The sequence below is a fragment of the Centroberyx affinis genome, unplaced genomic scaffold, assembly GCF_046629955.1.
Source record: "Centroberyx affinis isolate AG114_WGS23_722 - 3 ecotype Tasmania unplaced genomic scaffold, CSIRO-AGI_Caff_v1 ptg003054l_1, whole genome shotgun sequence".
Classification (NCBI taxonomy): Eukaryota; Metazoa; Chordata; class Actinopteri; order Beryciformes; family Berycidae; genus Centroberyx; species Centroberyx affinis.
In genome coordinates this window covers 63,621-86,013 of record NW_027281141.1, presented here as the reverse complement: position 1 = coordinate 86,013, position 22,393 = coordinate 63,621, and the positions used below count along the sequence as shown (strand labels likewise).

Sequence of the window (22,393 nt, the reverse complement as noted above, 5' to 3'; positions counted from 1 at the left end):
GACAACGCCTACAGTGCTATAGCTATGTCTACTGTACTTCAAACCTTAGTTAATAATTATTATGGCATTTATGCTTTAACAGTACAGTAAACAGAGGGTGTGTGCGTGTGTGTGTGTGTGTGTGTGATTTTTATTTGGGGGGGCGTGGGGATTACGGGCAGTCACCACTGAAGTGATTCATGCTGGTTCCTAGTCACCACCATACCCCACCTATTCATCATAGTAAGCATGGCAACCATGATTTGATAAACATGGTAAAACCATGTTGTTTCCGTATGGGATCACTGGCTGTAACTGGTGGAAAGGCAGCGAATAAAAAACGATGTAATACCTCCGTCGATCCAGTACATTCATTTCGCTCTTCCACCACGCTAAGGTGACACATGACTTTATTACAAGCAGCGGCTGGCGCGGTGGGTGTGTTTTCCAGTCAGACAGGCTGCTTTCTCTTTAAGACCAGCCCATTGCCATTGTTGTTGAGCAGCAGACGGCTGGACGGAAGCTAGCGAGCAGCAGACCCACCTTCATCCGAGATGATAGCGTCCTGAAGCGGGCACTCAGCTGATCCGACCAGCCTCCATTAACAAACCTGGCCACACCGTCTCTATAGGATTATACTCCGTTGTTGTCTGACAAGAGGAGGACGCGGGAGAAGCAGAAGCAGCTATTTCAGCGGGTTTTATTTGATGGGGATGTGTTCAAGGCAGGAGAGAATACAAAAAGACGTCGACATCGTTATTGAGAGGTGCAAGGCAGAGAAAGACTGCCTTTTCTCCGGTGAGTTTCCACAAGCTGACCGGCACTGGCATTTTCCTACCGACATATCATTAGGCCTAACGGAGCTGTTGAAAATAGGTTAACACCTCGAATCTTCTGCAAATCTACATAACATCCCACATATAGCTAGTATCGGCCTAGCCTAGCTTAAAATCAAATATTTCGTGAGGTCATTAGATGAATTGCTGTGGAATAAGCCTAAATAAGATGACATTGATTGGCTATATGCTGCTGAGTCTGACCTTTAAAACAAAGCTTTAGCTATGAGCTACATTATACGCCTGTACAGCAGCCTTTTGGCCATCCTGAATGCTCCTAATGCTTCTGAAACACACATTTCCTGCATGGTATAGGATGGATAATGTAAGGTATGGCTTAACCAATCTGCCCCCTTAGCATAGGCCTTTTATTGTTGCCATGGAAACTGCACTTGTTGAGGACTTTCTGTGGCCTTGCCCTCCATCCCAGACATAAACTTCTTGTCATCCCCCCTGACCAGTCAATTTTGTGTCTCTTACAGATTTCAGATACTCAGATGCCACTTTCACTTTCACGTACTCTAAAGGATTGAAAAGGTAAGGCTGTATTACATTGTATTATTACATGTCAATAAGTGGACAGTGGACAGACCTACTGTAAGCCTAGACCAGTGATTCTCAACCTTTTTCATATCAAGGACCCTAATTTAGTCCACATTAGAGCCACAAACTCCCATTTGATGAGATTTTGTCTTTCGGACCCAAATCTGAGAATATTTGTATTGTCAGATATGGTTTTGTCCAGAATTCCATGACTATTGTATTGTAGGTAGAGAGATAAAAGAGAAACTATGATCAAAACAGTCATTCTTCTACATTCTCTAATTGTGTTAACTTCTTGTAGAATTAAATAATGGTGAAGTTTAACAATTCATCAATTTGCTTGGGACCCCCCTGGAACCCCCTCAAGGACCCCTGGTGGTCCCCGGACCCCACGTTGAGAACCACTGGCCTAGACTGTAGGCCTAGACTACTCCAAAATCAAAAGGCCAACATAGACAACAGTTTGAGGCAATTTAGATGGACAATTTTGAGAGTGACAGAGTTGTTTTGAATTAATTTTCTATTGCCACTTTTGGATGAAAGGCAATATCCCCCATATACATTGCCTCAAAATGTGGCCCATTTTTCAAGAGCTTTACAATAACTTTACAATGACTGAATTCAAGACTATTTGCTATTACCAAAGCAGCATCATTTTCATTCATAACTGTTCGTTTTGTGATGTCATTATTCAATCACATATAAAACCTCTCCAATTTAAAATTTGAGGATACGCACATTGCAGTTGTGCATATCTTTCAATGCACTCTGTAGCCAAACTTCATACCAGTTAATGGTCCTCTCTCATGTGGAAGAGAGTCAGAAGCTCTGGCACTGCCAACATCCCTGCTGGTCTTCCATGTTGACTCGCTGGAAGCCTCTGCCAGCCACTCTGCCTCGCACAAAAGCGTGCCAATGTCAGGATCCTCTCCTTCAGGCATGCCATTGTCACAATAAATATGCTAATTTTAAACTAGAGTTGAGGAAATGCAGCCATTGCTCAGTGGACCCACACGTCTTTGTGGGTAACACTAGGAACACTGCTGCTGTTCACTTTATCAGAGGAAGTCTTGCTGTCTAGACTTATTCCTCTCCACATCCTACCAAGACATTTGTTTACCTCTAACCTTAAATATGTCTAGGGCTGGCACTGCCTGTAATGTTGGTCAGAGTATGTTTATGTTGATTGCTAGTGTGTAGGGCTGGGCGATATGGTTGAAATCAATATCACGATAATCATAAGGATTTTTCTCGATATCAATATATATCACGATATGGTTAATGTATGCAAAATCGCGTTAAATAATCAAATTAATGTTCATCTCATTGAACCGAATGGTAATGTTAGGTGTGATATCAAACAAAACAGAAATATTCAAATAATATTCCTACCATAGCTCATTTTATGAGAGTTTTCTAAGTAAAATTTGCTTGTCATCATCAATTTAGACAGCAGAAATGTGTGTCACGATATTAAAATGTCTTCATATCATCACGATATGATTCCACTGAAAGACGATAAATGATAATATTGAATTATCGCCCAGCCCCACTAGTGTGTGTGTGTGTGTGTGTTCATCAGTGTAAGTGATACAGAAAGAAGTTGGTGTGATTGCCTTTAATTTAGCATTTTGAGTACAATGGCTGTAAAGTAACACCTGATAATATGACTGAAAGCTCTTGTTTCCCCCTATATGTCTATATGCCTATAGACAAAAACATGTGTACTGAACTAGTTGTATTGGCATACTATACAAGATTCCCTGTCACATTGTTTGCCCTGATAAATTATACACTCCTAATACTAAAGATACAGGCTATGTACAGGATGTGTGCACCCACCAAAGTACCTGCAATAATTGGAAAGAAGAGACTATCAGCCCTATTCACAAGGCCTAGGAGACCAAGGGGTATTAATAGCATCAGGCATTTGTGAATCAGCAGCAGTGGCTCTTTGTTTGAAAGCCAGGTCAGTTATGCTCCAAAACTAATATTGTTGCTTTTGATAGCATGGTGAGTATTTTTGATTTTCAGGTTCTGCTCACACAACATTTGCTATGTGTAAACTGGGAGCAGAAGTTAGTGTGGACTTATGGTAGCTTAGGCTGTGTAGATACATTCAGCGTTCAGTGAACAGTTCGGTTTGATACACGATACTGGATTCACGGCTCGATTTATCTCAATAATTTAAGCCATGTCTGAATTAAGACTATTATGACTAGGGCTGGGTATCGGTACTCGATACCTTTTTAAGGTATCGACCGAAATAACCCAGTACCAAGTAGTATCGAAAGTTCTCCAGTCAAACGATACCTGCATTTGATACTTTTTGTACACAGAGCTAGAAAAAAAATGACTATTTGTATAGTTTTGCTCGCAGCCAATCACCGCAAGCGTTCTTCAATTTGACGTAAAAAACGTAAAAAAAAAAAAAAGGTATCGAATAAAGTACTCTATTGGTATCGGTATCACTTTAAGGGTACTGGTATTGGTACTGGTATCGTAATTTTTTAAATGATACCCAGCCCTAATTATGACTGAAAAAAAAAAAATATATATACTGTATATATAGAGAGAAAACAAAAACTGCAAGCCATAAACAGGGTTACTACAGGTTTCTGTAAGTTCAAATACAGTTTGAACCGGCATTAAAAATGAACAACAAAAAGCTAAACAGTGAAGTATACATCTGTGCAACCAGGGAAATATCTCACTAGCAGTAGAGAAAAAGAGAAAGAACTATGTTGTCGGCTATGTTGTCAAGACCTCTGAAACCATATTTAAGACTGAAAGCAACATTTAACTATATGCAGACGACTGGAGTTTTTCATTGTGTTGTGGTTGTGCATGCAGCTTGTTGCTAGTGTTACCTATCTATCTCTTACAATACTTGCAAAGACTCGTTGTCTTGTCAGTTGTCTTGTTGCCATTTTCTTCCTTAATTGGAAACAGGAAAAAAAAAATCTCCATCCTGTTCAGAGATTCATTCAGATTAGCCGTCTCAAAGTATTTTCTAAAACCACAACAACAACAAAAAAATGAATAAGCATTATCTGATTTTATCTTGAATTTAGAATTCATTTTTCTTTTACATGTTGCAAGTAAATATGACTCTGAAATGGTTGAGCTTCACACAAAAACACCACTACAAATTAGGGCTGGGCGATAATTCAATATTATTCCTTTATCGTCTTTCAGTGGAATCATATCGTGATGATATGAAGATATTTTAATATCGTGACACACATTTCTGCTGTCTAAACTGATGATGACAAGCAAATTTTACTTAAAAACTCTCATAAAATGGTAGGAATATTATTTGAATATTTCTGTTTTGTTTGACATCACACCTAACATCACCATTCGGTTCAATGAGACGAACATTCATTTGATTATTTAACGTGATTTTGCATACATGAACCATATCGTGATATATATTGATATCGAGAAAAATCCTTATGATTATCGTGATATTGATTTCAACCATATCGCCCAGCCCTACTACAAATTGATAATCATTGCTGGTATGCATTTGACGAAGCAGTGGGCAGCTCCAATCATAAAGTCAGTACTGACAATACAGATAGCATGTAGGCTATGGTAGAGGGCATTAACAAGCAGTCAGACCTGCAAAGATTCGAAGGTCTTTAATAAGGTTTAGTTTACAGGCCAGGAAAAGGTTATCTTCCTCTCACACTGCATAAGTGAGAGAGGAAGTGAGTATAGTATTTTGTGGTCAGATTGGTATAAAGGTGTATCTAGAGCAGAAACTACTTTGAGGTATTACAGTGGACTGACAGCTTGAAGCACAGTACACATGGAGTGAAGTCTGGAAGGCATATTCAAGGCGGTTTCACAGCCACCAACGTCACATGCCGATTGTGTCGAAAAGGGAAGTTACACATTTCCTGAAGAGATGAGGTCTTGAGATTTTGGCCTGTGGCAAGTAAAAACAGACTGCTCAGAAGAATCCCCATTTGTGATTCAAGCATTGAACATTTTTTGTTTCCAATGACAAAGAACCAACTACCTGCTTAAATCTGTCATTGTTACAGATAGGCCTAAATGTCTGGTCCTACGGTGGTATCAAGAAAAATATAATTTCTCTAATGTACACTGTTTTTTTTACAGTGTCAAACCTAGCTTGAAATGAACTGCCCTGGCTAACAAACATGCCTAAAATAAAAAAGACATGCCTGCGACAGTAAAGTTTGCAAGGCGACTTTCATTTCTTCCTGTTTGTGTCAGGTGATTGACAGGAAGCAGATCATAAAGTAACGCAGCACTGATATGAAAACACTCAACTGTGGTACAATGACATAAGGAGAAAACAGAAAGTTTGACTAAACCAAATGAAGCCTTCATGTTTACGATGATGGGTTATGCAGTTCTGTGGAAGTTGTTTTGCATACTGTACAGGAATGAATGACTTCCTCTGAGGCTAGAAAAATGAGCTCTGATAATAATAATGATGATGATGATGATGATGATGATAATAATAATAATAAACTTTATTTGTATAGCACCTTTCATACAAGAAATTCAGCTCAAAGTGCTTTACAACAAAGAAATTACATGCACCAAGTGCTTCACATAAAACTTTATAATAATAGTGAAAATAAGATAAAGATGAGAATAGAATACATAGAATGCATCTTCACATGAAAAAAGACATAGAATGAGCATAAAAACAGGGATAGAATGCCATAATAAAAATAAAGTTAAAAAATACAGTACATAGAATGCATAAAATCAAGTAAAATACAACATTTTAAAAGAAGTGCAGCAGTGCATAAGTGCGAAGCAAAGTGCAAAAAAGAGTTTCAGGCCCGTATCAGGAAAGTCAGAGCTAGTTAAAGGCTAAAGTGAAGAGATAAGTTTTTAGCTTTCTTTTAAAAAATATTTAGCGAGCTGGCTTCCCTGATATCTATAGGTAGTGTGTTCTGATATACTATGCTATGTGCAGATGCCACCAGGAATAATGGAATGGAGATGGCCAACCTAGACTATTGACACAAACTAAAAAAAAAAAAAAAAAAAAATATAAATTGTTATCCTTAAAATCTCTAAGTACAGTCCAATTTCACTTGTCTTTATTTTATAAAATAATACAATTCAGTATATAGTGCCAACAGAGATTGTATTTGAATTGCATACATTTTAAATCATTGACATTTAAGTCAAGCTAATGTCACTACAAAATCATTCTAATGGTAACTTTGTTTCAAAGGATGGACAGTCAAAGGAAATGAGCAGAGGAGGTTTAAAAACATGTATTAAAGGAATAGTTCACCCAAAAATGAAAATTCTGTCATCATCTACTCACCCTCATGCCAAATGAAACACAGGTGAAATTTGTTAGTCCATATAACACACAGGGAGGCTGCCAGCACAACTTGGTAGCAGCCTTCTCCAAAACAACTGAAGTCAATGGGGACCTGTTCTTTAGAGTTCCAAAACAAAAACAGCCAAACAATCACACTGTGAATAGAAAGACCTATACACCATTATTTGTTGCAAATCAATCAGCTGTAGTTAAGATTTGCACTAAATGATGGTGTAAATACACTGTAGGTCTTTTTGGAACTCTGAAGAACTGGTCCCCACTGACTTCAGTTGTTTTGGAGAAGGCTGCTATGGAGTTGTGCTGGCAACCTCCCTGTGTGTTATATGGACAAACTTCACCTGTGTTTCTACTGGCATGAGGGGGAGTAGATGATGACAGAATTTTCATTTTTGGGTGAACTATTCCTTTAATAAACACCTCGAAGTTGGTGCTTTGACACATCGATCGCTCCAGCAAATATCCCCGCATCATGAATGCAGCATACAGCCTCGTTCACCAAGAAAGGCGGGGCTGTCATAGACTGGGGATGTGGAGGGAGAAAGAAAGATGCAAGCAAATCAACACTAGTCGATCTTGACTGTTGAATTTCCCTAGTAATAAAACGGCACATTTGTATCGACCCCACCCCCCCATTTTGGTTTCGCCCGGTCCCTTGAATTGTGTGAACCAGTACAGTATTGACCCGGTCTATCTTGACTCCATTCAGATGATCATTACATTCCTGCCAATTACTATAGTCACTACAGAATGAATGATGGGGGGAAATCCAAAAATAATGGAGTGTGGAGAGAGAGTGAGGCACAATGGGTGATGATGAATATGTGTTTGTGTGTGTGTGTTTTTGTGAATAAAATGACTTAAATGTTGACGGGGTAGGCACTGGTGTTACGCAGCTTCAAGTGGCCCGTTGCAAGATTCACGAACATGTTGCAACTTGCTCTTGCTCTTGCAGCTCATGCTGTATTGTTATTGCTCAATCATATCAACGTCAATTGCAGTTATACAACAGAAGTTATACATATGGTGCATTTTTGGCCTGATGACTACGCATACACACTCCCAGCTCTGTAATTTTGGAGACTGATTACTGAGATGTCTTACCCCTAGCAAATAGGCCATTAATGTTTACAGATGTCCCGTGTTAACAATGACTTTATGCACATTGTCCTGAAAACTAATCCTGTCCGAATAGGGATTTACTATGTTAAATGTGGATAGTGTGCAGTTTCCAGGACCAGGAAGTTTATCTTGCATCCTCTTGTACTTGTGCCAAGTACTTGTGCCAAGTACAAGAGGACTTGTGACTGTTGTTTAGGTCCTTTTGATCACAGATCCTTTGATTAGTGCGTAGAATGGAGATCCTGTGGGGAACTGTTTTGACGTCTGCAGGTTAGTTTCTTTTGGAATATTTGCTTTGGTGTGGCGGCCCATGATGGGTGCTGGTGTGTCAGGGAGTCACCCAGGTGACTTTACTCCTACACAAGATATATCTGCAATAATAAAGCAATACCGACAACAGCCATAGAGTGTAAGCCAGGGTTTTAAACTGGCCCCTTTATTTTTAGACCCTACAATTTATTCAATATCTTACTTGACGTGATTTTTTGTATATTACTTTTTAGGGCCTACAACCACAGTATGATTTCTGGAAGATAGAGAAACAGAGAAACTGCCCCACTGATTAACATTGCTATAGGGCTAATAATTTCTCAAAAAACATATTGACACTTTTATTACTTAGCTACTGCTTTATTTAAATACTTTTACAGTGCACAAACATTATAATCAGACAAACCTGACTGGCAATTGACTATGCCAGCTATGACTAGCTGTATAACTCCAATTAGCCTACCTACAGTCAGTGACAGATCCCCCTCTACAGTGGTACTTGAGTAAATAACTAACCACATGCACTTAAATGTTTTCTCTGCTCTTGCCTGATCTGGTCTTTTGTTAAAGCTGGAATCCAGGACTTTTTTAATAGTAGTAGTAGTAATAGATAGTTACTTTTCTGGACCATGGTTGGAGATGCTTTCCATAGACCAGTATTGAAATTTTTGACTGGGTAGGACGAAAGTTTGCTATCTATCCAACTAACGTTAGCTAACACAGCTTACCTGCGCTGGGTACCCGAGTGCTGCTAGCTAGTTAGCATACTAGCCTGACAGATGTGCTAGCGGCACACACTGTAGGCTGCTGTTACTGTCAAGTTTATACCATCATAAGTGATGTTATTGCCTAATTTCATTACAAGTTAAAATCGTTGAAAGTCAAATTGTGTTGTCCGGGGATACCATTTTTATTAGGGTAGGAACTGTTAACTGTTGAGCTGATGGCACACGAGTGACTGCTATACCTTCTTTGATAATATAATACTTCTGTGTTGTTTGGTTGTAGTCTGAACATCATTTCAAATATTTTTTGCCACCAGAGGGGGAGACAAAGTGGGGAAATCTGTGAAATCCCAGATTTTAGTTTCAACTTCATCTAATCATGATTTCACGACAATTAGTTTTTTAGATAGAAAGCTGTGCCTTTGTCATGTTGGTGGATTGGAATGTTATATGGAAGTTTAGAAGTTTAAAAATGTTCAATAAATAATAAAAGGCAGTATGGGATTATGCTGGACGTGTATTGAGAATATCTGGTAAGCCTTTGCTTGTTGCACAACACTGTACTGTCTGCAAGAAGCGCTAACCAGCTGGTTACTGAGCTAGCAGCTGCTCAGCTAACGTCAGCTGACGGTATCATGATCCGCTTTTTATTTCTCCTCACAAAAAGCGCTCCAGGCAAGAACAGCTTAAACAAAAGAACTGGCGTGCTCAACTCACAGTCTTTAGAGTGTAACGGGTGCCGACCCAAAAATCACAAAATAACAAATAAAGTGGTCAGCACTCACAGATAAGTGTATATCACTTCTTTAATGACGCGTTTCAGCCCCAGGCTTTCCTCAGCGTTACTGAAAAATTGTGGGTGTGTGACCCATATTAAACAGCAGCCAGGGACCTGCTGGTGGTTACAACCAACTGATACAAATCATCCAAACAGGCATCATAAAAAAGTACTAACAAGAAAAATACTACAAATAAGAAAATTTGAGACAATTTAAGCCAACAGAGGAGATATATCACATTATGTGATTGCAACAACCAGATAGTGACCAATTGATTTACACACTAGCCATAAAAATAGCATGTATGTGGGTCTATATCTGTAACCTCATCATGTGCAGAATCTCCATAAAAAATATCCTACAAATGCATGTACATAAATACGAACAACCATCCTAAAGAAACAAATATGAGTCAGAAAAATATTAGTAAGAAAGATAGTAAAAGGAGGAAATATATCACATTCTGTGATTGTAACAGCCAAATAAGTGACCGATAGATTTACCAAATATCTCATATATTGTGATAGTCAAGTGACCGATAGATTTACACGCTAACAATAAAAATGCATGTATGTATATGTGGACCAATCATGTGCAAAACCTTCATAGAAAATGCAAATACATACACATAAGAAAAATAGTAACAAGAAAAAATATCTAATAATAGGAGGACAAATATCACAAACTGTCATTGCAACAGCCAGATAAGTGACTGCTAGGGTAAAAAGAACAACCTTTTGATGGAAAAGGCTTATGAAGATGCTGTCAGTCAGCATGCATGCAAACTCCGGTAGGGGAAATACAGAGATAGCTCTATGCAGTGCACATGCACTGCCCTAGCTGTCAATCAAATTATTAGGGAAAAAAATCAGTTGATGAAACATTTTAATTGGCAAATGAATTGATATCAAATGATTATCTATGGGGGCCTTTTAACATAGATGTTAACGAGCATTTTTTAATTTAATTGGTTGCCCATTCATTGAGAGAACCCAATGCAACAGTTTGGCAAGTCAGGAAAGAGGAGAAGAGTAGGCATATGTTAGGGCGGGTGGGGGAAGCTAGAGATTGGGAAATGTGAGACATAGGCCAGCAACTTCCAGTTCCCACCACAGTAAGTCAAAGCCACCATAAGAACTGCCCTAGTCATTTGGCCCTCAGCAACCTGTTTACTTCATAGAACTCAGTGTACCATGAGAAAGTGCAGTAAATGAGGCAAATGAAATGAAGATTAGATTCACTGAGCTAGCAGTTGAAGAGGCAACACTATTTGGATAGTCCAATGTTGATACTTTAAAGGAATACTTTGAATACTCTTCTGCTGTTATATTATCAATTTGTGATGTTCAATGCATTCCATGCTGTTATTTTGTGATGAATGTTGTAATTTATTTTTTGGGGTACCCACTTTCCCTCAACCTCCTTTGCCTACTTTTTTTTTTTTTTTAATTTATTTATTTATTTATTTAGCACAAAAGAGTAATTCAAACAAAATATCCATAATGTATACCAACATCATAAAGAGCATGTGCAAGGAAGACCAGGCAAGAAACCCTGAGGGGCTTATGGAGTGTCTCCCTTAATAACAATCATACATAATTACAATATAGCGTAATAAAACCCCCCAAAAAAAGTTTAGAAAGAACAAAACAATATGAACAAATCACTAGGTAAAGTAATACTAAATAAAGAGAGAAAGAGAGAGAAAAAAAGAGAAAAAACAACAACAAAAAAAAGGAAAAGATTAGTTAACATGAAGTAATTAATTATACCAAAAAAGAGACAGCAGTATGATCACCTCAATAAGCATGATGATTGTGAAGTAAATACTTTTTGACAGCTTTTTTAAACAGAGTGGGTGTGAGATCAAAGAAATAAGAGGAGGGGGGGGGGGGGGGGGGTGATTGAAAACTTTGGCTCCTCTAAAATGAAGACTAAACTGAGACATGGATGTTCGACAAAAGTTGTCTCTTACATCTCGCATTGTAACAATGATTTTCTTCAAGTTCTTCTTCTGAAGCTATTGAACGTAGAGGGAAGCTGATGATACATTGCTTTGAAGACAAACTGTGCTGTGAGGACGAAGTTTACTTCTACTTCAGTTAGTGATTTCATACATTTCCCAGAATGACTGGACGGTCCCCAGAGAACGGCTAAGAATGTGTTGCATTCAGCTGTGGCCATTACGTGTCAGTTCACAGAGCGATAGTGATAGTGGTGCAAAAGTTTTTCCCAGTGAAGAAAAAGTGAGTCACGGCCCTTTACTGAAAACACAACATGTGTTGTGTCTCCATTGCATTCTTGTCTACTGAGGCTACTGTAGGTGGAGGTTAGTATTTCTGCTCCTTGTATGATGAGTTTATCCCTGTGTGATTGTGTAATGTCAGTGCAAAATGGTGAGTCTAGAAAGAAGCCCTTGTTGATTCTGAGGGACTGACACCAAAACTTGATGTTTACTGTTGATGTTTCAGATTGCTGAAAAATGTTCTCTTATCAAACTACAATTAAAGCTGCACTGAAAATATCTTACTGTGATGTCACGTTATCTACGTTTGGCCAGTTATCTATGGTAAAAAAAAATACACCACCAAACCAAATTTTACCTAGGAATGCAAGATACATCAACAATAGCTGTTTTTTTTTAACAAAGGGGTCACATACTCTTTCTCCCTGCAACAAGTTTCCCCTACCATTGAATATGTGAGGAGGCTCACCCTGCCTTAAGGAGCCGCTAACCCAACTAAAACATTTTAATGTGTTTTAGTGGTGTCAAATGCTGTTTCAGAGGCTTTTCTACCTTAACAAAAATACAATTCTGGGGGAGACACTGCCCTATAACAACTGAAAAAAGATGCTCGTTCTTGGAAAAAGAAGTCGGAGACACTGTAGGCCAGGGCAAGGATGATCTTGAAAAAAAAAAAAAGTGATTACACAATGATGATTAGGTGCTGGGAACATGTATCTTCATGCCTAGCGGTTACAGAACACAGAACCTTGTCAGCAGGCAGCCAGCTGTTCATGGTTAAGGGTGTGCATTCGATTTTTGACAGACTTCTCCACACAAGACTGAGCACAAAGGTACAGTAGCAGCTAAACACATCTACAAGATAGTTAGTTGATATTTGGTCCATTTCAACCATTAAAATGGACTCAGACCAAGCAGTTAGTACATTTTTGTGGATTGGTTACGTTTGCTCTGCCAAATTTTTTATGGGCATCTGTTTGGCTGAAGAGTTGATAAATGTAAACTTTGAATCTATGAATTAATGATGTTTTTGAAGATTGTTAGTTATCTCGCATAGTCTCTCTGAAAGTAGGAGATGCTCTAATGATTTTATACACAATTCAGATTCTTCTTTGACTGATTTTATTTGACAGATTTTAAAGTACGCACAGGTTTGAAGGCCCTTAGGCCACAACCATACACATATAAAATTGTTGAGGAATTCAACACACAATAAAGTCAAGAAGACTTATTTCCATTGTGGTCCTCGTTGTAAAAAGCAATGGTCAGCACAGGCAGGTCCTGGCAGTGCATGAATCACTTAAGACATAAAAAAACATTAACATATTCATTATATAATATAACTAACAATCAAAAAAACGCATTCATTAATAATTGACTGTCAGCAGCTCAGCAGCTGCTCTTTTAAATTGGTTAGCAGTGACAATGTCTTTAATATGGGATGGCAATAGATTCCATTCTGTAGCTGCTGACTTTATTGTGAGGATTGTTTTCTCCTGTAGTGGGACAGGATATCAAAAAATGATAGTTATTTGTATTATATTGGATTTTATCTGTCAGCATTTTAATGCTTGAGGATGCTTAATATCACATAGACACATTGGACATTGCATGAACAAGCCTCTTTAAATAGATGTAAAGCCATTGTAGGTTGCAACAACAAGCATCCCCTCTCTGACCTGTATGTTATGGACTTCTGTAAGATCTATTTCTCTGAGGGGGAGAAATAGAATTGCTGATGGTAAGAAATAAAAGCTGCTTTTAGCTGCTGAGTTTTGAAGCTGCCTCAGCACAGCTGCAAAGTCAAAGTAGCCTCACAACTTTTTGTCAGCAGTCTTTGAAATGGGCTTCACAGGCAGACTACAGTGGGAATGGCTCACCAGTGTCATTGATTATCAGTATACACATAGGCCTACTATAAGGCTTTGTTTCTTGAGGGCATAGCAACTCATTATCGGCTCATTATCAGCCATGCCATACTCTTTTAGCCAGTAATCTTCCTCAGCACTCTTCAGATTTGACTGGAAAATCTTCAATGCTTTGCTTTAGATTGCCAAGATGCAATGTGCAAATCTTAGCATCAAACCGTTGCACTAAAGCAATTGTAAGTGCAGTTAAGAGGTACAAATGTAATTTAGGATAGTTCATTAGTGGTCCAAGCATGTAGTGCTGGAACAGACAGGAAATCCAGCAAAAACAGCAATCTTTAGAATTTTGAATGGCCATAACTAGGTGAATGTAAATCATAGCAACAAAATCTATCTAACATCTGTCCATATAGGCCACGGCCATTTCCGCCCACAAGGTTTTCCCCCATTTCGAATTTTGTCAAACACATTTATTGCTACTTTTGCTGCAAATTTGATCCAGTCTTCACCAAATTTCTCTCATCTCACAGCGTGTCAGGACTATCCTGCACATACGTTTTTGACATTCCATACCATTTTGCTACACTCTGCTTTCAAAATTTGTAGGTGGGGCCTAGTAACTTGTGAATGTGTTGGGCTACCTTAACCAAATTTGATACACATGTGCATGCAAAATTTGGTGTAATTTTGCCCATAGGTGGCGCTATAGCAACATCATAAGTTTAAATTGCCATGCACATCCATTGTATTTATATCTCAGTCATTGTATACAGTACAAAATACTCAGCATGCCACAGGGATCACACTTGCACATTGGTCCATATCACACGTTTACTTCAGAGGTCATCAGGTGCTTGCGGCTATATTTTTTTTTACAGTTTTATTTTCCCTCTTTTCAACAACATAACAACTTTGTAACATATTCAGTGTGAAATACCAAAATACAGAAGTTTGCATGTTGTCCATTTTTATACCCTCCCCGACGTACATAAACAAACGGCAAAATAGATCAAAGATGTAAACATAAATACACATACATTCATACAAACAAATAGACGTATATATTAGTCACGGTTGTCTATAGCCAATCTACATTGTAATTTGGTTTGAATAAGAATCAGTTATGGAAGAGTACACAGTTTTAGCGTTTTCATATGTCAGAAATGGTTGCCATGTCTTATAAAATTTACCTGGAGCCACCCAACGTACACTTTATTTTCTCCATGTGTAAAAACCTCATAAGGTCTCCAGCCCACTGGACATGTGTGGGAGAGGCCTCCTGCTTCCACTTCATAGGTATAAGGCCTCTAGCAATTAAGGAAGCAAAAGCAATAGCATTCGAGTAATGACTGGGAAGGAGCATGTCCTCTGGTACTACTCCGAAAATTGCAATCAAAGGGGAAGGGGTAAATTTGACTCTAAAAACCTCAGAAAATGTATCAAATATAGATGTCTAATAATTATGAGCTTGCGGCCATATTTGTGACTTAAAATTACATTACACAGTATCAACTGCTCTTCAAGTAGGGTTGGCCAATGTGAAAGCATCTCCACAATCTGCCATTACACAGAGATCGTAAGAATTCTAACACAATCCAAGTATATTTCGCAATGCATTCATTCATCATAGTTGTGCTGACACAACTCACACACACTGACTGCTTCAGACTTTGCTTTCACAACTTAACTGTCTTGCCCAGGCTGAATCACATGGAGAGAGATTGGACTCAAAACTATTGACAAATTTGTGTATAATGATCCATAAATATGTTTTACTATCCACAGACAAATATCTCTTAACTTGTGTCTTGTACATTGTCATTTAAATTAGTGTGCAATGATTTGTACAAATTGATACATACTTGTGAGTACATGTTTTTTATTTGTACATATATCTCCTACTTTGCATAGGAGTCCAACATGTCCCCTATTAACAACAGATTGTCCAGCCATTAAGCCATCAGGCCCCCGGCCACCAAGTAGTAACCAAGTAATTAGCTGTACACTCAAAGTGCTGCTTTTGGGCAAAACTCGGTCGGATCTGTATGAAAATTAGTGTATACATTCCACATAAAGGTTCAAACATATTTACCAATTTTCATAGTGATAGGTGAAATTCTCTTTGAGTTATAAGCCATAATGTCATAGGTCATGCCCACATGCGTCAATCCAAACCAATTTTTTTGATTTTTTTCTAATACATGGCTCTAGATCATGTATATCAAATTTCATAATGTCAACCCGCTTCAGAGATATACATTTCTGGTATTTGCGGTGCCCCCTACAAGTCGATGTTATAAAAATGTCGGAACCCAATGGCTGTTAAATAATTGGTAGATTCATAAATGTTTGCATGATTTATTGTTTGTTTTATTGTTTTGTTTTATTTGTTTTTCTGATTGTTTTATTTGTTTTACTGGTTGTTTTATTTTAGCAAAATGTCATTCTTGCTTGACACTTTCTTATTCAATCTGCCATCTTGTACTGTGAAAGAGGACCACAATGGAAATAAGCCCTCGGGCTTTTTTGTGTATTTTAATTCTCGACAATTTTAAAAATCTTATATGGGGACTGTTATCATGATTAGTCTATCATGTATGTTTTTCAATTTTTGTCAAATAAATCTATCTATCTATCTATCTATCGTCTATCGGTGTGACGACGATTAGACTCTGGGGGTGACGGCCAATATTTCGGGGATGGAGTTGGAGTTGAGATATGCAGATATCTGTTTATAGAGATTAGCCAAAATGTCGTCTGGACCTAAAACACCTACAAAAAGTATCGATGTAGACCTCGTCTCTCAACTCCAACTCCATTCTCGTGTCTCAAGTTGCTAATCGGACTGTAAACAATGACTGGCGCACGGTAGAGGAAGTCTTGGCCCGGATGTCCGCTGGCTACACCGGAAACCCCGAAATATTGGCCGTCACCCCCAGAGTCTAATCGCCGTCAGACCAATAGAGGATGGGTTCCGAGATTGATGTTACAATGGCTTTGTACACATGGTTATTCAATGTATTTTAATATGTTCACCAAGTTTCATGATGACTGGACAAACTGCCTTTAAGTTATAACTATTTAGCTTACAGGCCACATGTTGTCACAACATAACTTATCTCACAAAAGAGTTAATATCAGCAAAAGTAGATATGAAAGCATGGAGGACTCCATGGCCAAGAAGTCGGTTAAAAATCTCTGTCACGCCAGTGCACAGTACAATGGATAGATGGATGGATAAAAACACTAACAAGCCAAGGCTAAAACTGCTAAAAGGAGCTGTGAGGCTGACGTTAGCAGACCAGCTGCTAAGGCTATAAACAGAGCTAGAATCAAAACAAACAGAACACCGGCACTCACAGAACAATAGTCTTCTTATTTAATATGGGCAAAAACGAACGTGTTTCAGCTAGAAGCCATCATCAGCGTAATCAAAACAGCAGAGATGGCAATTTATATAGACAGGTGAGGTTCAAACACCAACCAGAAAAGAGAATACATAATTGCATAATAGGATCCATCTGTGAATGAACCGCTCAGATACAGCCTCTCCTAATGAAAGAGGTGTGACCACAATAATCAGGAAAAACAATGACTGGTGTCACAAGCTGAAAAGTAATGAATATAAAACTGAATGCCCAAGACCGGAAACATATAGCAAGAGACTATCTAAAAAGAGCTATACAAACCAGATTAATAAATGAAGATGCACACAAATAAAAAATAAAAAATTACAGACTAATGAATGCTCTATGTAAATAGAGGGCTCAAAACTACTCAGTTAATAGAAAAAACTCTGAAACATCTCTGAAACAGAATATGTCTATAATGGGGACACGTGTAACAAATTACAGACAATAAAAGTTACAAATCACAAGAGTGAAGAAGCAACAATAACAGTTGTTAAAAACAGATAGCATTGAGTCCACAAGCACACAGGGGCAAATAGAGCTAGAAAACTAGGGGTCAATTGTGGCTATGAAGTCTGTTGGCTTGGTATTGTTTTTTTACCCTCTAACTCAGGAATTTGCACAGAAGTTTGGCCCCAAAGGAAAGGAGTATGTGGAAGCAGCCAATTGGTATTGACTGGGGTTTGTGCCGGTTGTAAGGTCAACAGCCGTTGCCAAATGGGGCTCCCATTAATAGGCATGTGGAGGTCGGATGAACCTGTGGAGTCAGGTTGATCCGAAATGGGGGCACCAGTGAAGAGGCTTGCTTTTGAGTGGGGTAAAAGTTTTCCCTGTATTTTCCTTGTCACTAAGCTGGCAGTGAGGCAGGGAGAAATCAATAAGTCTGCATATTTGTTGCTGCTTGTAGTGGAGCCACCCTGCAGTGTGCAAGGCTGAGAGCACCCCCCCCCCCTCATTAACACCCATCCCAGTCGCCTGACCCGGAGGTGTGGCTATGCGAGATACGTGCCTATACTCTTTACTACACCGTTGTTCTTATGCGATCAGAGTGCCACCGCTTGGTGGAATTACTGTCTCTCTTTTTGGGCATCATGCATCAGTAACCGAAATTTACGTTCTGGCAAATTCATTATTATGGTCATTCCTAAAGTCCACACCTCCTTCGGCCGTCACTCATTCCAGTGACTCCTAGTGACTGGAATACGTTGCAAAAGATGCTAAAACTCCACACCTTCATTCCGTTACCCTCCTTTAATAACTCATTACAAGTTTCTGATCAATGCACCTGCTTTTGAATTTGCTTCTTCTGGTCCATAGTACATAGATTTTTGTTGTTGTATATACTGTATATAGGGCTGGGCGATATGGACCAAAAATCATATCTCGGTATTTTTAGGCTGAATGGCGATACACGATATATATCTCTGTATTTTCTACAAAGTGGGCTAAATGTTCAGTTGTAAGTAGGGCTGGGTGATATGGACCAAATCAAATATCACAATATTTTTGACCAAATACCTCGATATCGATATTGCGACAATATTGTAGGGATGACTATTGGTGCTTTCACGAAATATTTACACAATGAGATTTTTGATAAATAATCATCAGTAATGTGGATATAATGACTAAGTGGGTAAAGGCAAATAATAGAAAAGCTAGAACAGTCTGGTAAGTTCAGAAAATGACATCACTTTACTGTAATGCAGCCTTTAAAACCAGGAAAAGACAACACTTATGCCATATCACGATATTACGATATCCAAAATCTAAGACGATATCTAGTCTCATATCACGATATCGATATAATATTGATATATTGCCCAGCCCTAACTGTATATATTGTGATGTCTTAAATTGGACTAATGTTATGTACTTGCTGTATTTATGTGTTAATGTCTTGCACCGACTTGCCTTCTATTTCTGCCTCTTGGCCAGGTCGTCATTGTAAATGAGAATTGGTTCTCAATTGACTTATCTGGTTAAATAAAGGTATAAAAAAAAAAAAAATGCTACTGAGGGGTCTGGCACTGTGAAGGTCGTCAAAAGTTTGCGATCTGTGCATCACGTCTTGTGTTTTACTGTATGTATGCAGTACTGTATGCATGATCATGACAGGCGTAAACAGGCTTTATTTTTTGGCCAGTGCTATTAGGCATGCTTTCTACTCATTATGTACAGTTAGTGAATAGTGTGGCTTTCTGATTTTGTCATTTTGGTGATATAGCACTCTCTTGCCAGCACAAACCTTTAGTGAAACCTTCAGTGGCCCCAGTGTGTCCTCCAGAGATATCCTTCACCCCTGGCTGTTCGCACATGAATGTAAAAATGTGCATAGCTATTCTGGAGAGCCCAGTTAGAGCTAATGTACCTTCCAGAGAGTGTTAAGAAAATGAAAAACTCATCACCAGCTATATACCATAGTCACCATCTGAGAGAATGTTTGGAAGCGGGAGGTGAGAAATCCGCTTTTCCAGCAGTCTGTCTACTGATCTGATCCATGTAGCGCTGCACTGAATCATGGCAGCCTGTAAATGATGGTGGGCCCGGTGCTGAGTCAAACAGCACATGTACAAAGCTGCTGTAACTATGATCTCATTGAGGCTTGTACACAGTAGCAAGGGGAGTGATAATGAGCTGGCAACCTGACTGAGGCGGAGTAAAATTTGGATTTAACATGCTACCCTGGCCTTGACACTTCTGTGACATGTTGTAATAATATCCTTCTTTCTCTTATTTTTTTTTCTCTAGGGTTTCTTATTCTGTGCATGTCTCCGATGACTATCCAGGTAAGGACTAACACATTGCAACCTTGCTTTATGTCCATTTTTTTTTTATGATCAACACTTTATTTGGGTTTTAAACAGACATAACAACCTTAAACAATGGGCAATTGTAGAAACAGAGATATGAACTTAAATCATACATTTAAAAAAAAATATAGATATATATACAAAAAAATACATCAAAATAATAGAGTACAAAATAAATAATTACGTTTAAAAAAAAACAAAAAAAAAGGGGGTGGGGGGGGATTGTAATGGCAGCATAGGGGTTCAGGGCCATAGCAATGTGAAGCATATTCAATGTGTTAGGGAATACAAATAAATTGCAAATTAAAGGGCTGTTACCTGATTGTGAGAGGTTTCAAGGGCCTTTAATATGACTAAAGTATCTGTTCCATTTCAGACTATATCTATCTACCTGATTATTAATCCTAAAAGACAATTTCTCATAAGCTGCTGTATGTCCATTCTTTTACATTAGAGTGCATCTATAACATCATGGAAGATTCAGCAACATAACATTTTTAGGAAAACCCTAGTATTTATGGGAAGGGTTTGCAGTCAGTGATACAAAATGATTCATCTGAAGTGTCTCAATAAGCCTTTTTTCATTACTATTCACTTCTTAGTATGTATGCTGTAATCCATTTTTTCTCAACTCTCATTCATTCATTCATTCTGCTCATAATGTCCTTGTGTTGAAATTAGGGCTTTGATGGAATTGAAATTTTCTTACTGCGGTGAAAAAGTAACAGTTTGGCGGTTTACTGCCAACCCCAGGCACTGCGACATTTTTGTGTATCAATATTACATTTTTTATGGTATGTATTGATATATTATATTTAGTATTTTTCCCGTGAAATGATAAGGACTGCAAACAAGAGTTAGTAGAAGTAGTTTGAGGTACAGAGAGGAGCATGCCCTCTCATGATGCTCACAAGACAAAGGGGAAGGATGCCAACTAGAGTGCCTCCTATAGCCTAGGACTCGCAGTTATGAATAAGTAATGAGCAAGACTGGCAGATAATTGTACTGTAGCCTATTTGTCATAGCCTCTCTACCTTTTACACCGGCTGGCATTGAGGTCAGAGAGCTCATTATATGTGTATTAGGGCTGGGTGATAAAACAATAACGATATCTATCGCGACAGAACTTATACTCAATATAAACATAACACATGCTCGACAGAAAGGTCGATAGAAATCATTGCTTGGTTGGTTAAGTAAGCAACTCCACATGGCTGTTTCTTCATTATTTCCTATGGAAAAGTTGCACTTTCAGGGCTTATGAACACATTTGTAAATAAAACACAGCAAAACTGGACTAAGCAAGGCAAGGCAGCTTTTTTGTATAGCACATTTCATACACTGAGGCAATTCAAAGTGCTTTACAGAGTAATAAAAAATACAGTAAAGGTAAAAAATTTACAATTAAAAAGTGCAAAAGTACAGACAAGAGATCCACACGATAAAAGACTTAAAAAGTAAACTAGTGCAGTTCAAATCAAGTAAAATAGAAGGACAAAAGAAAAGACAGTGCAAGGATTAGAAAAGTGCATTATAATATAAATAAAAAAGATATAAATAAATACATATTACAGTGCAGATGAGTGTTGCCCTAGATTTCTTAAAAAGCCCTGGCGAACAGAAACGTTTTAAGCCCTGATTTAAAAGATTGTAAAGTGGAGGCAGACCGCAGATGTTATGGAAGTTTGTTCCAGGCATGAGGAGCGTAAAAACTAAAAGCTGCTTCTCTGCTTTGTTCTGACCCTGGAACAGTAAGCCGACCAGCACCTGAAGACCTGAGGGGTCTGGCGGGTTCATAACATGAAATGGGTTATTTAAGAGTTAGCAAACATGACAGCAAAACGGAGGCCCCTAAGGACAAACCTAACCTAGGCTAATAGCTAAGCTAAACTAAGCTACCTACGGAGATGTGTGAAGGTTACATTGTCCCACAGTGTCAAGTGAAGACGTAGATAGCAAGTTTACAAGCTTAACACGATCGCTCACTTCATCGATTCCACCGGGTGAGCGCTGCTTTTAAACAGCGAGGGAGGAGACAAGCTAGTTTAAAAAAAATTAAAAGCTACTGAATGGGCCGGGAGGAGCTTCGAGTCGGTCCGGGTGTTGACAGCAAGCTTTAGAAAAGAGGTGAAAACAGCAACACAGCTGACCTGCATGTGTGGATATTGGTTTATATCATTATAAGGAAAGGAAGGAAAACTCCATATAGCACACGTTAGTTTCAGGATCGGTTATAGGGTCTGAAATCGCAACACAACTCCCTTTAAAAGACTTTCATTAATGGTTTCCTGCTGATTAGTAACATTATTTCATGTTTGCTAACTCTTAAATAACCCATTTCAAGAGTCACACAGGTATTGTAATAAATATTTAATGAAGACATTTAACATTTCATGACAATATCAAATGAATATATGCAATCAAAATATTCATTGAGAGATGCAATTCAGTCAAACTAG

General features: G+C 38.4%; 1 protein-coding gene across 5 annotated transcripts in view; it reads left to right on the top strand.

Moving 5' to 3' along the window:
• The first annotated feature begins 500 nt into the window (after positions 1 to 500).
• Positions 501 to 22,393, top strand: part of parp8 (poly (ADP-ribose) polymerase family, member 8) — an 85,507-nt gene continuing 63,614 nt past the window's right edge. For all 5 annotated transcript variants that reach the window (XM_071537466.1, XM_071537465.1, XM_071537464.1 and 2 more), the window contains exons 1-3: positions 501 to 777; positions 1,298 to 1,352; positions 19,873 to 19,910. In XM_071537466.1, coding sequence (XP_071393567.1) covers positions 687 to 777; positions 1,298 to 1,352; positions 19,873 to 19,910 — 184 coding nt within the window. In that variant the 5' untranslated portion in view covers positions 501 to 686. The remainder of the gene's footprint in view (positions 778 to 1,297; positions 1,353 to 19,872; positions 19,911 to 22,393) is intronic.